This window comes from Ochlerotatus camptorhynchus, unplaced genomic scaffold (assembly GCF_037179485.1).
Source record: "Ochlerotatus camptorhynchus isolate MF236.1 unplaced genomic scaffold, CSIRO-AGI_Acam_v1.1 ptg000188l, whole genome shotgun sequence".
NCBI lineage: Eukaryota > Metazoa > Arthropoda > Insecta > Diptera > Culicidae > Ochlerotatus > Ochlerotatus camptorhynchus.
Window position 1 is genome coordinate 2,058,796 of NW_027040678.1, and position 14,508 is coordinate 2,073,303.

Sequence of the window (14,508 nt, forward strand, 5' to 3'; positions counted from 1 at the left end):
TCTAAGGGGCTACCCCCTATGACCTACACATGCCAAATTTGGTTCCATTTGCTTGATTAGTTCTCGAGTTATGCAGAAACTTCTGTTTCATTTGTATGGGAGCCTCCCTTTACAGAGAAGGGAGGGGTCTCAAACCATCATAAGAATCTTTCCCTGCCCCAAAAACCCCCGCATACAAATTTTCACGCCGATCGGTTCAGTAGTTTCCGAGTCTATAAGAGTTAGACATTCAGACAGAAATTCATTTATATATAATTAGATTTTTTTCATGAACGATTCACCATTCAGTCGTTTATCCCGTTTTTCAGCGGACTGTCGTGTCGAACGAAGTGTCAGAACTATTTTTAGATTCTACTACGCACACCTGCACACAACGGTATCCATAGTATTTTTCATTCGTAACCGCATGCAACCACGAACTTCACACACAAGCAACACGGTGCCGGATGTTCGGCTATTTGTTTACCGAAAGCCGCGTCCGGATTGGTCGACCGGTGCTTATCAACAAAACTTCGGCTCGGACGCGGCACAATCGTGGGTTTGTTTACAGCGCCGAGCGTTATGAACAACACTGCTTTACATGTGGATATGTAAGCCGTGGTTTTCAAAGTCCGTCGTATTCCTGGGCTACTACGCAACGGAATGCACACCAACAAAACAAAAACGACGGCACACATGAAACCGTTTGACAGCCACCATCGTACGACGGTCTGTCACTTGCGGGTAGTGTGATTGTTGTGCAGCAGCAAGCTCTCCTTCATTCGTTTGTTTGCGCAGCAGTGTGTCAGAAGGATTTTTTTCTTTTCAATCTTTTTGGCGAAGGTGAAGGTGAAAACATTGGTTAGAAGTTTAGAAAAATTGCGATTATGTGCGATAAACGGACGTATTTGCGTCGTTATTGTTGATCAATCGCTCGTACTGTAGCCACCGAAAGCGGCGGAAGTGGAAGCAGCTGGAAGTTGACGGTTTGGGAGGTGGTTTTGAGCTGGTGAAAAAGTGGGTTAAAATGATGTCATCAGCCATCAGTGCTGATTTCTTGCTCCATGTAAAATGACGGATCAATGCAGTAAACGGTGGATGGTAGTGAGAAAATGATGACTCTGTGATGTGTAGTAGATAGTGATAATATTTTGTGATTTTTGCTGACACGTAGATTGTTATTGTTACAGACGATTGTGTTAACGAGGAAGATCTGTTGTTTTTTGTTGCAAAGTAGTGATACATTCGGAAGACGTAGTGTAGATAAAGCAGCGCAAGCAGCTGTGTTTTTACTTGGTGAGTGGGGTGTAAAAATAGAACAGAAGTACTAGTAGTGTGCTTCGCATATTGAACCCAAGTTCATCTTCCTGCCAATTCAGGTCAGGAGTGGATTTGTTGGTGATAAACAGTGAGTCGAACACGTCAGCAGGATGGTGTTCGAGAGCATTGTCGCCGATGTGCTCAACCGGTTTGTCGGCGAATATGTGGAGAATCTGGATAAGAAGCAGCTCAAGATTGGAATATGGGGTGGTAAGTATAAACTGGCTCTTAGAAGTAGATATTAGCTTTAAAATAATGAAGAAAAGAGCGTTTACTGACTATCGACGCTTCATTCGGTTGATAGGCAAAGTAAATGCAAATAACGTTATATCACTCACATAACATTAGAGGCATATGCAGTAGTCAGTAGCTTTGTATATCTATGCGTGCTTCATTGAATACCAATGAAAGTGAATGTCCATGGGGAGAAAACAGGTTGACCGAGTTGCCAGACCTTGCGGTGCTTAAAATATGATTTGTTTATTTGTATTTCACTTTCTCATCAACTGTCTCAGCTCTGATTCTGTAAAACACAATTTTGCTGGATATCGTTTATACAGTAGAATAAAAATATACGAATCGCACTCTGTCGGTAGCACTGCAGCATTGGGTGCGAGAAACATGAAGTCATGAAAATCATTATCAAGAACTTGTTTAGCTTGAGATTGGTATCCGCAAGATGACGAGAACGGAACGATTTCGTATGTACGCATAGAAGACGACTATATACAAACTTCATCAAGCGTAACTACCAAAGGTCATATTCGTTTGTCCTTGATCTGATTAGATGCAGTGGTGGCGTTGAATATTTTACTGTCTATACCTTTTGGCAATCGGATTCTCCTGTAAATCAAAGGTCTTATTTTACCCTCACCAAATGGCTACGCCACGCAATTCGACTGATAAACAAGTGCATACCAATCTGGCTCCGGGTGTCTGACAATAACGCAATGCCAGAAGAAAACCGATTTTTTTTTTACTTTCTTGAATCATCAACTTTTTGTTCACTCCTGTTTCCGATAAGAACGTGTATGGCCATTGTATGAAACGTGTATCAGCCTTCGTTATCAGTAGTTAATACCATAGCAAAGCGTTGAAAAGTTGAACAACTTCAATTTAAAATGTCGATAGGTGGCCTACGTATTATGGTTGTTGTTTCACGACACAGTTTTTAGCGTTGCAATGTAAATTTTTGCAATCATGGGAAAACGATGGCATCGCCGGTAGGTGTATCGTATGTGCGATAGAGAATTTATATGGCTTTGCCAAATGTGTACTGTAGTTGTTTCACTACTACAGTATTATTTCATTATGGCATGCCTGTTTGTTTTCCATCAAGCTTCAGTGGAATCCGAGCCAGGCAAACTGTCGTATACCTAGAATCCAAATGCTTAACCGCAGCGCAGGGGATAATTCGTTTACCCGACAAGTGGAGTGTTTGTAGGGTGGAAGGAGAATAATGGAATATGATTCATAGCGTTGTTGGATGCTTCTCATCGTCGTAGTTAAGCTTCCTGTTTGGATTGGAAAGACTTAGTTTTAAGTGGGTTGGACAATTATAGAATACTTTCCAATTAATTCAGAGAGATAACGAAACCAACAAGCTGTGAGTTGCGAAATTTCTTATAAAATCGAAAACCATGTGAACTAAATATTACTAAAATCTTGATGTGAAGGATTATGTTATTTCTTAGGACACGCTAGTGGCCCTTGGAGTTTTTTTTATTTTGCTGGAAGTTTTAACTTTTGTTGCTGAATAATCGGAGTTCTTCTTAGTAAATTCAATGCCATATTTCAATACATCTTTCATGAATAGAACATCCCTGATTTCGTTAGACTACCTCCCTAAAACACATTAAATTTTCTTCTGCAATACGTTATAATTGTATATGTGTGAGAATTTCATTGATTTTTTGTTCGTGGAGTTTGTTTTCTTAAACTCCCACTGGAATTATCCCAGATATACGTTCCCAATGATCAGTTTTTTTAAACTTCTTGTTTGGCCCTTAGTGTCTGTCTGTTTTAATACCTTTTTCTTTTTTTATTCTAACGACGGATTTTGTCCATTTGTTCCTCCGAAAGAATTTAAGAATGTTATTTCTGACCACTGCAAATTTCTAAAGATTTTGCTTCGCTTTTGGTGTTGGAGAAGATTGTAGATATTCTTTCAAAACACCAATCATCTTCCTGATGAATGTGGGCATCTTAATGGAATACCTGTATAAAGAGAGAGAGAAAGCTGGATTAGTAATTTACATTTAATTCCACTACCTTATTTGGTTATCAATGACAGATACGCGTATTTCGTCTACAATGTGCAGACTTCTTCAGTGTCTATTCGAGTATTGTACTCAATGTTGACCTCGCTTTCTACTCTCTACATACAATTTTCACACTGCCGTAATTTAACGGAACTGTCAACTCTATACTTTCATCTCCACTTAAATCTGTTACATATTTGAAATTAGCATCTAGTTTTAAGCCACATTTCACAGCAGTTAGAGAGAACTGCCAGTCCCGGATTCGGTTCCTGCGGTAATTCCCTTCAGGCATCTGATGACCATCGCTACCTGTTCAAAAGCAGTTAGCTTTCTTGAACGCACCATTGGTGAGAATGAGGGAGTGTTCTTCCTCACGGAGGCGAACAAGCTCCTTCAATATCTGACCAATCAAGAGCTCCCTCCAGTTTCTGAGGCTCACTGGGTAGGAGACAGAGATTGGAACTCTCCTTAATTGAACATCGACTGGACAATGAAAAGGAACTTCAGAGCTGGAGAAAACTCTATTCATCTCCACAAAGCATACCAACAATTCATTTCTATCAAACTTGTCAATCGCCAACTTATATTCATCGACGGCTCTAAAGACTTGGTCACGTGGGAATTGGGGTAACCGGTCCCAATATAACTTACTTTTATCGCCTATCTGATACCTGTTCCGTGTTCACAGCCGAAGCTGTCGCCATATTTTTAGCTACCTCTGGAGCTTCATCTTGTCCTACGGCAATCCTCTCCGACTCAGCAAGTGTACTTTCGGCGCTCGAGTCTTACAAGAATCGGCACCCGTGGATCTAAGCTATACACAATGCGGCTAATAACAACCTTCGATTTGCCTGGATACCCGGACACTGCGAAATAGCTGGAAACGAAACCGTTGACCATCTGGCGTCTGTCGGTCGGGAGTCAAGTTTGTATACCAATGAAACGCCAGCTGACGACGTCAAAACATGGGTTAAAGCGATCATCCTAGATGCTTGGGCCCGAAGCTGGCAACAAGAAAGATGGATATTTTTGCGAAAGGTGAAAAGTGACATCAAGAAATGGACCGATCAGCCCCGCTGGAAAGACCAACGAACCCTATCGCGTCTAAGAACGGGTCACACTACCCACGATTATTCCATAGTACCAGACAGGCACAAACGGTGCGATATATGCCAGACAGAACAATCAGTACAACACATACTTGTGAATTGTCCCAAGTATGAGGATCATCGACGCCTGTATGGTATCCACGCTGAAGTGCGAGACGTTCTAAGTAACGGTCCCTCATACGAATCTGCCTTGCTGTGCTTCCTGAAAGACACCGAACTCTACACACAAATTTGAAAAACTTATTTTCTGTCCACGCTATGAGACTTGACTTGCCATTTCATAACTGATCATCCTGCAAACACCTAACGGACTATTCTCCTAACATCAATATTGTTATCATCACAGCAACCCACATTTGCCAACGTTTAACAGATTACGATTTTGCTTTTACATTTTTATAATATGTAATTTGCCATGAACTAACTACTGTAACTATTAATTATTAAATTGTCAAGGGGGGCCTCACTGGATCTTTCAAACGCATTTCCTGTTACCATTAAACGGGAGATGAACCAGCCTGCGGCTGAAAATCTCGACAGTAAAGATATAAAAATAACTTCACTGGATCTTTCAAACGCATTTCCCTGTTACCATTAAACGGGATATGAACCAGCCTGCGGCTGAAAATCTCGATAGTAAAGATATAAAAATAACTTCACGCAGAATTAATACAAACAAAATAGTTAAAGAACTCTTAAACGATAAAGGTGTATACTCCACTATTACTTCGAAGTTAGGCAGTAGATTGAGTGATGATACAAAGCAACTTGTTCTGCAGTTTTTTGAAGACGATGAAACCAGCCGGGCATCGCCTGGGCAGCGTGATTTTGTAACAATAAGAAAAGATGGCTAATTTAAAGCAGTACTCGTAGATGACAATTTACAATCTTTTAAGATGGAGCGCGTTTAATTTTCGGACACTAAGATAATGTCGGGAAAAAATCTACACGTAATACAACAAAACCGATTGTTTATTTCAGTAAAGTAGACTTATATCAATAGCAAACGTAGCTTATTTGAATGCTAATTCTTTTGTCTGTAAAATTCTCGAACTTTCTGCGAAATACCCGCCATCAGGTTCCGTACAGTATCCTCAGATACCGTAGTGGCGGCATGCCTCCTCTTGAAATCATTGATGCCATTTGCTTTCATCTTTGTTTCGAATAGTTTCCATTTAACCAGAGCCCAGTACCTTTCTAATGGGCGGAGTTCTGGACAGTTTGGCGGATTGGCTGTTTTTGGCACGTATTTGACCTCTTATGCATTATACCATTCCAGGATGGATTTTGCATAGTGACAAGAGGCCAAATCAGGCCAAAACTGAGCTGGAGTGTCGAGGCTTCTGATGAATGACAGCAACCGCATTTGCAAACATTCTTTCTCGTACACATTGATAGTGCCGGTAGAGATGAAACTTTTGGATTTCCAGCCGCAACTACATATGGCCTGCCAAAACAAACACTTTTCGGGAAATTTTGAAAGCTTCTTTGTCCGGAAACACTCGGTAACGGCATTCTTTTGCATTGCAGTATAAAAACAGGGTGTCGACTAATGGAAAAACCTGGAAAATCAGGGAATTCCTTTTTGGACATGGAAAATTAGCGATTGTCAGGGAATTTCATTCAAAGTCTGGGAAATATTTCTTTATAACCGAAACATATTAAATAATAAGTATGGCTGACTTCACTAGTTTCAAACAACTTAATTACTCGTTTTAGTTTGAGGATGGTTTTCCATTTCAAATTTTAATAAGAGTTGCGAAGTTGTGGTTGTTCAATGCTTGATGTTGCAGTTTAGCAACTGGAGCAAAAGTTACTCAAATAAAAGGGTATTTCGATGAGCCTATTATAAATTCAGGTCCCACTGGGTGTTGTCACATTCCTGAGTTGAACCGAGATAAAAAAAAATCAGCTCCTTTCCGTTCAGACGTTGTAAATTGTTGCAAAATTAAGTATTATATTTGCGTCTCTCCTAATTGCGTCTGACACAATTTAACCTTCAAGTAGATTCTGCGTCTGCTCGATCCAGCTGTGTCCAACAAAAATCAACTCAGCACTTTTGAGTAAATGGAAGAATGGTTAAAAGTTAAGCTGGGCTTAGACAAGGCAAGCCATTGATCAACTCAGTTGAATCTAATTGGCTTGAAAATTTGCACCTGGCTCAACTTTATTTCAATTCAAGTCAGTTAAATGGCATAGTTTACACGTTCAAGTCAGTTGAATTCAACTGAGTTGATCAATTGACTTGCCTTGTCTAAACCCAGCTTTAATATAAGATAATGATTTTATTTTTCTGGATACTTCTAGGTCCTGTTCCTTATTGTGTTCTTAACAGCTTGATTAATTCAGAGAACTAACTAAATGCAAATTTAGGATAATGGTCTTGCTTGAGAGTTTTTTTTTATTGATTGGAGTAGCACTTTTATGATTCAAAGATACGTAGACAAGCATTGCTTTGACAGCATAGAGTGGCTGTATTAAGTATTCTAGGTCTTCATTGTAAACTTGGTTAGCTCGTAAAATTAGCTTCACAGTAAAGTTTTAGTATGGTAATGTTGCTGCTATTGCAATTTAGATGAAATTACCTTACAGAATTTTGGAGATGAAGCGTTGTTTTTATTATTTCCCACTGGAGGAATCCACCCTCGAATTAGCTTTAGGTTAAGCATATTATCCGAAATAATTTTCTTACGGAGCTGGGTCTCAAAATGTTCTCAAGGCAAAATAAATATAATAGGATTAAAACCAAGTGTTTTATATGTGCAATGCAGAGTGACCAGTGAACCGGGAAAACCGGAAAAAGCTGGAACTTGAAGTCACCGGGAAAATCCCAATTTAGTTGACAAATCTGGAAAAAAAATATACCTCGTCCTCTTTTCGAAAACAATAAGATTTCAAGTCCCTGATCAAGACTCAATCAAGACTGGTCTAGATTTTCAGGATAACTACAGTCACTTTGAAGAACTATTAAGAGAATTTCAGAATTTTTTTTCCAAAACAAATTTGAGCAGATTTTAGAATGAATTCTAGAGATAACACCCAGGTATTTCAGAGAATATTTTCTAGGGAGCTTTAGGATAACCTCTAGGATGGTTTTTACTAGATCTCCCAAGAGTGAAGAGAGTTCCAGGATTCTTGAAAAATGCCAAGGAACGCTAATTTTGAGGGCACAGTTCCAAAATAATAAGACGAAGACCTATAAGGATAGTCCGAGTATACTTCCAAGCGCATTTCGAAAGGAATTTCAAGAGAGTGTTATTGAGAATTTCATGTAATATTCAGACGAATTTAGAGGAGAACTTCAAGATAATTCTGAGCAAAATTTGAAGACAATTCTCGGCAAGAAAATTTCCCCTGCCAGATGGTGGATTACAAGTTTTGCCAGATAGGGGATTACAAGTTTTGATCACGAAAGTTAATAGGCCCTTTTCAATTGTTGGTCTGAGGTGAATTCTACGGAGAATTTCATGTAAATTTAAAAAAAAATTGAAGCTCAAGTGAATTCTTAAAAAGAGTTTAAAATTCGAAGAAAGGATGAATTTTAAGAATTTTTTGGAGTTTCAACAGTGAATTTCTGCCCTATTATAAAAAAAATCCAGGGATAGATCCAGATAGAATTTTAAATTTATTTTAGAAGAATTCTGGAAAGATCTCTGTGAAAGGAAATTAATCTAAAGGAAAGGTTTGAGAACAATCAAATAAAAGCCTGTAAAGTTTTGAGCGAAATTTTTATACACAAATTGTGAAGACTTTCAACCTGTCGCCGATCCAAATTCAACATCCAGCAAAGGTGCTGCTGTCTTAGAAATTACCCATTTAACCTTCGGCTTAATAGCATTCAGTTTTGTGCTTAATTAAAATACCTAAACCGCGATAATTTCCAAAATTCCGGGAGATAAACGGGGGACAATTGCTAATCGTGATTTGCTGGTCACCATGAAGATGAAGGAGATTTGGATAAATTTATGCCCCTAGGATAGAATGCGAATCCTTCCTGTTTTTGGCAACACGAGATTTCTGTTTTTTTTTTTGCATTCTATAAAATGTATGGAACGCTTTATTTAGGTAATTTGAAATTGTACTGGACCACTCTTCATAAGGTAGAGGTCCGTGTGGTATTGCATGAAAAAATATCCATAAAGCACTAATATATTCTAAGGAAAGTTATAGCAGATGGGTTTGTGTTGCCAAACCGGGTAGGCACTGCACCTGGATTTTTTTTTTAATTACTGGAAAATCAGGGAATTTCGTTTTCTTCGTTGAGTCGACACCCTGAAAAAGCCAAACCCGGAAGCTGTTGAAAGTCTTCGAGCACGTATGTTTCGTCGTCCATTATGATACAAGAAATGTTTTGCAAAAACTAGGTGTCTTTTAGCAGTGAAATTTTGCTTATTATTACGATTGGGGACCTTTTTCACTTTGTACGCCTTCAGCCCATGCCTCTGCTTCACTTTTTGTACATGTGATTTTGATTTTCCAACTTTGCGAGCCACATTACGAACTGAAAGGTTTTGATATTTCTCAATAATGGCTACCACCTTCTGGTCCATTTGTCGAGAGCATACTTTTCGATTTGTTCCGCTTCCAACCTTCCGATCGACAGTCAAACCATTTGCACACATTAAACACAGTACGCTTCGGCAGTTTAAACTTTTTTGGCGAGATCGCGTAACGACAATGTTGGATTTTGCTACCGTTTGCGTACTTCCACTTGATTCGACGTCATTTTACCAAACTGAACAAGGATGTAAACATGTGGTACCACGAAATAAAGTGGAGAGCTTTAGCTGTCATATAAGTGAAACGTTTCAGCGGTTCGTGAAATATTTCAAAAACTAACTGGAAGAAAAGTGTCCTAAATTTATCGTGGACAGGCTTTACTAGCTCAAAATTAAATTAAATTAACTATGTTGGTTATTCCTGGTGGTTAGTAAATAATAATGTTCAATAATTGGATCACCTTTAGACACTTGGTCCTGGATTATTTTCTATGGGTATAACGCCTAAAGGTATGCAACATTTCATATAAAACAGGATCTGCCTATATTTTGCTTCGATTATTGATCGGTTCAATAAAATCAATTGAATAACTGATATTGTAAGTACAATATACCGAAAAGTTATGTTTAATCATCTAACAGAATCACTTAATAATTATTCTTGCTGAAAAAATTCATTCCAAGATGCATTTAGCCATATTTCATGGCCGTGCTACGGAAGCGTCGCATGCCTCATTTGTTTATCTGTGCACTAAACTTTGTTCGTTATAGTTTATAACCACATATTAGTTTTTGTTTTCTTTTTGTTTTCAATGCTCCATGAATTCGAAGGACATATTCTCTATTGCTATATTAATCACTACCTAACGTAACATTTGGCCCATCGCGATAACCGAAGTAGGAGGAATAGCAAAACTTATCTAATTCTCGTTTTTTCACAAGGAAGTCGTAGAGTTATCTTTCGACTGAAGCGTAATGAAGAATATCCGTCAAACACTTCCGAAAACGTTTTTTGATACAACACAGTGTCAAAATCTAGAGAAAATTCATGAAGTCCCCTGGGTAGCAAACTTGAATTATTCAACTCTTTATTCATCGAACAACACTATCAGAATGGACAAGAGAAGCTCATAAGTGTTGACAGGTGCACCGGCGCAACCATCTGAGATATTTGATTGAGAGATCTACAACTGACAAGAGAATGAGAGCAAGCTTTTGCGCTCTCTTTCTCCATTACTCTCTTTGCCTGCAATCAGATATCCAAGTGCACAGCGAGAAATGCACGCTTTAGGCACCCATACATCGCAAATGTTCTTCTAATTTAAACATTCATACCGGTCCGCAAGTATGATACACGTCCAAAGCGTACCAGACTGCTGTTTCCGTGTTGCTCTTGTTTGACGCGTGACTGCTGAAAGCTTCAATTACAACTAGTGGTGCAAACCGCGATGTATTGTGGAAAATTTGTGGTATGTTTCAAGGGGTGATAGAAGGTCTGCTTGACTTACATCAGGCATTTGACCATTCGCAAACTTGCCACCCGCCACCCAAAAAAGCTCGCTTTAGGTGCACATTTTAACGAGTGTTGTCATGGTAGTGATATCGACATGATTAGAAATCAATGCATTAGGGATTAGGCAGACCATCCGAACTGAATTTAATCATTTTTTAAGCAAATCAAGGTCGAAGATTCAATTGAGCCACACTATAAAATAGTGTATTCATAGTCACTTGTGGTCTGGAGTAAAGAAGTATAGCTATAATGCGGCCATAAAATCTATAAAAATCTAAACGCATTTACACCTGTGTCGTGCACAGGTTGCACATGTGGACGCGACGCCACTGGGCGTTGCTTCCACTCACTTGTGTGTATTTCCTCTAACTCCCAATGGCCGGCAGTGTTATTATGGAATAATTGTCTCTACAATGTCCCATTTAAGGTCATTGTAGACAGCTTTAGTCCGGGAGTTAGAAGGTGATTGCTCTATTGCAGATCCAGCAACCCATTTCAGAATGTCTGGAGAGTCACGCGCTTTCCGAGGCTACTTTCACTTATAATAAGCCCCGCATGTATGTATTACCTCTATGAATTGGATATTAGTATTACATACACACACTTCCAGTTTCAAAACGTTCTTTTGAATCCAGGCACGTATTTAGTTTGTTTTTTTTTATTGTAAAAAGTATTTGGACTGGTCTCACCATGTTAATTAATACTTCCTTCGATGAACACAATTTTTCTTGGTCATCTGGGAGGAGGTTTGCATCTAGTGCTTTCCCCAGGAACCTTTCGCGGCTACCAGCTACCACCCGTCCAGTCTTGGGTGTATCCAGCGAGGCATCTTTCAGATTGCTCACAATCCCCGACACCGGCGAGCATGCTTGGCATGCACAGTTGTACACACGAACTGCTCATTTGTTAATAACTTTTCACTCAGTTGTTGAAATTTGTTTTTCTTTAAAGTAATTGATAGATTAGAATAGTAGCTTACTATAGATATGCAAAGAGTAGATAAATCTTAATATTTGAATCAACACCAATGAATTTTTACACTTAAAGTCCGAGATGTGCAGCGAGCATTTCTCACTTCATTTTTACAACGCAAAATCAAATACAGTTTATTACTAAAAGTAAAATATCATTTTTTTACGTATCTATAAGAAGCTTAAACTCTATTCTATCGACTGCTTCAAACAGAACTATGTTTCGTCAACTCTGTGCAAAGTTATTAGCAAATGAGCAGTTCGTAACCAAAACTGTGTATGCCAAGTATGCCGGCGAGAGACCAGCAGCCGAGCACTTGTGCAAGCGGCAAACTTGCTGAGATTTTGGAGGTTAGACTCAAAGGCAACCGAGTCACTCGAAGCAAAAACAGTCAAAACACGATATATCACTAAATGATAACTTTATGAACACTTGAAACTAAATTTCAGCACACAAATTAACAAATTCAAAGCGAACAATGTTTAATTCGCTGACGAAAAACGCATAGCAAAAGAAAAACACGTCAGCTTTTAAGCGCGGCCTACTGTGATCTCTTGGATCTGAAGAATTTTTCTGACTCAAAATCTTTTATTTATTTTTTTGACCGAATTCTTGAACAATTTATAGGTGCAGAATCTTGATTTTTTTTTCTAGATCTAATATTTTATTATTTTTCATGTTTATGTCCGAGTTTCAGACTTTGGAATATTTCCCTTAATTTGGGAAACCAGAATCTTGAAAATTTTGCCAAATCCACTGTATAGCTATTTTATTTTATGATCTTGCAATTTTTCAAAATCTTGGTAATGAAATTCTTACTTAGAACCTTAAAAAAATCTCAGTGCAGGATCGTATGACTTTTGCTAAAACCCAAATTTCATATTTTTATATCTGGTATCTTAAAAATGATTTATGTCATGTACCCATATTAACATCATATCAGGTGCCATGACAATTGGGATCATATATTTTTTCCGGGCTCTCTTTCTTAACCCTTGATTTAAAATCCTAGTTTGGAGAATCTTTATGCTTTTTTCTAAGTCCAAAATCTCGAAAAACTAAAAATAAAATTGAAAATTATTTAGAGCATGGAATTTTGAACTTGTTCCCGAGTCTTAAAAATGTATCCAACCCCTTTAATTTACGAGTAACTTTTGTTTTTGAGCGCAATGAGTGTAAATATTCATACAATGTGCTCCAATCGGCTTTGTGTTGTTGCTTATGAATAACGCATCGGAAGAAACGTATTATTGATTTGTGCACGGTAAAATCACTGATATTATTGATTTTTTCTGCACGATAGATCGGAAATGGGCGATTACGACGAAGTAGCGCTCTACCCTATTTAGTGACCTGAAAAGAATCGCATAAACTACTTGAGACATTCCATTTACATAAAAGTTAAAAATATAGCAGGAAATCCAATTCTAGAAGCCATTCTCAGCATTTTATGAGAAAGGAGTGCCAGAGTAATTCCAAGACGATTCGATGAAAAATTACCAAGAAATTAACATTAACTAAAACAAAATAATCGTTTTAAAATCCTACACCCCCGGATAATCAAACATGTCTTCCAACTTCCACAGGCGATGTCGTACTGAACAACTTGATCCTGAAGCAGAGCGCCCTCAAGGAGCTAGACCTACCGGTGACCACCCTCTACGGCCATCTCGGTAAACTGGTCCTGAAAATCCCGTGGAAGAACCTCTACAGCGCCCCCGTAGAGGCCATAGTGGACAAACTGTACATCCTAGCCGTCCCCAACACTGACGTCCGCTACAATGCCGAAAAAGAGGACAAGAACTCGTTCGAAGCGAAGAAAGCGGAACTGCTCCGCATTGAGCAGGCGAAGAAAAGCGAAGAGGAAAAGGACAAACCAGTGGCCGACAAGACATTTGCCGAAAAGCTGACCGCACAAATTGTGAACAATGTGCAGATTCGGATTTCCGATATCCACATCCGGTACGAAGATACCACCACTACGGGATTTCCGTTTGCATTCGGTGTGACGCTGAGCAATCTAAGCGTTCATACCACCGACAAAAATTGGATGCAAACGCTCGTTTCCGAATCCGTTACCAAAATCTACAAGGTGGCTCAGCTGGAGATGCTGTCGGTGTACATGAACTGCAACACCCAGCTGTTCCAGGAGCAAGATCCGTCCATGTACAAAGGGCTGTTCCAGGAGACCATCGCTAGTAAGTGCCACCAGCCAGAAGGGTATCACTACATATTTGGTCCCATCAGTTCCGGAGCACGGTTGGAGATGGTTCCGAATCCGGAATCGGAACAGTGCCCATTTTCATCGCCAAAGATCAAGCTGAATCTGTGTATGGAAACGCTGGCGATCGGCATCACTAGGGTACAGTACCAGAAAACAATGCAGCTGGTGGAGGCGTTCGGACGGATGATGCGTGCCATGCCATACCGGAAGTATCGTCCGCATGGGATTTCCTACAAGAACAACTACAAGCAATGGTGGAAGTTTGCGTACAATTCTATCCTGGAGGTAGAGGTACGACGGCGTCGCAGGAACTGGTCCTGGGACAATATGAAGCGGCACCGGGAGTATTTGAATTCCTATGAGGAAGCGTACAAGGTACAGGTGACGGCTAAGAAGCTAACTCCGGAGATAACGGCTCGGTCTGAGGAGTTGGAGAGGCTGCTGGATTTGCACAATATCATCGTAATCAGGCAAAAGGTGGAACTGGAAGTGCAAAAGGAAGGGAAAAGGCAGGAAGCGGAACAAAAGACCGGTTGGTTTAGTTCTTGGTGGAGTGGAGGGGCCAAGAAGGCAGAGGATGCAAATAACACTACGGATATAAGTGAGTTTTCGGGACACATTGGTGTTTTGG

General features: G+C 39.4%; 1 protein-coding gene across 10 annotated transcripts in view; it reads left to right on the forward strand.

Moving 5' to 3' along the window:
• Nucleotides 1–729: 729 nt before the first annotated feature.
• The window catches only part of Vps13 (vacuolar protein sorting 13C), a 50,092-nt gene continuing 36,313 nt past the window's right edge, over nucleotides 730–14,508 (forward strand). For all 10 annotated transcript variants that reach the window (XM_065223238.1, XM_065223236.1, XM_065223242.1 and 7 more), the window contains exons 1-2: nucleotides 730–1,509; nucleotides 13,240–14,478. In XM_065223238.1, the coding sequence (XP_065079310.1) occupies nucleotides 1,410–1,509; nucleotides 13,240–14,478 (1,339 nt within the window). In that variant the 5' untranslated portion in view covers nucleotides 730–1,409. The remainder of the gene's footprint in view (nucleotides 1,510–13,239; nucleotides 14,479–14,508) is intronic.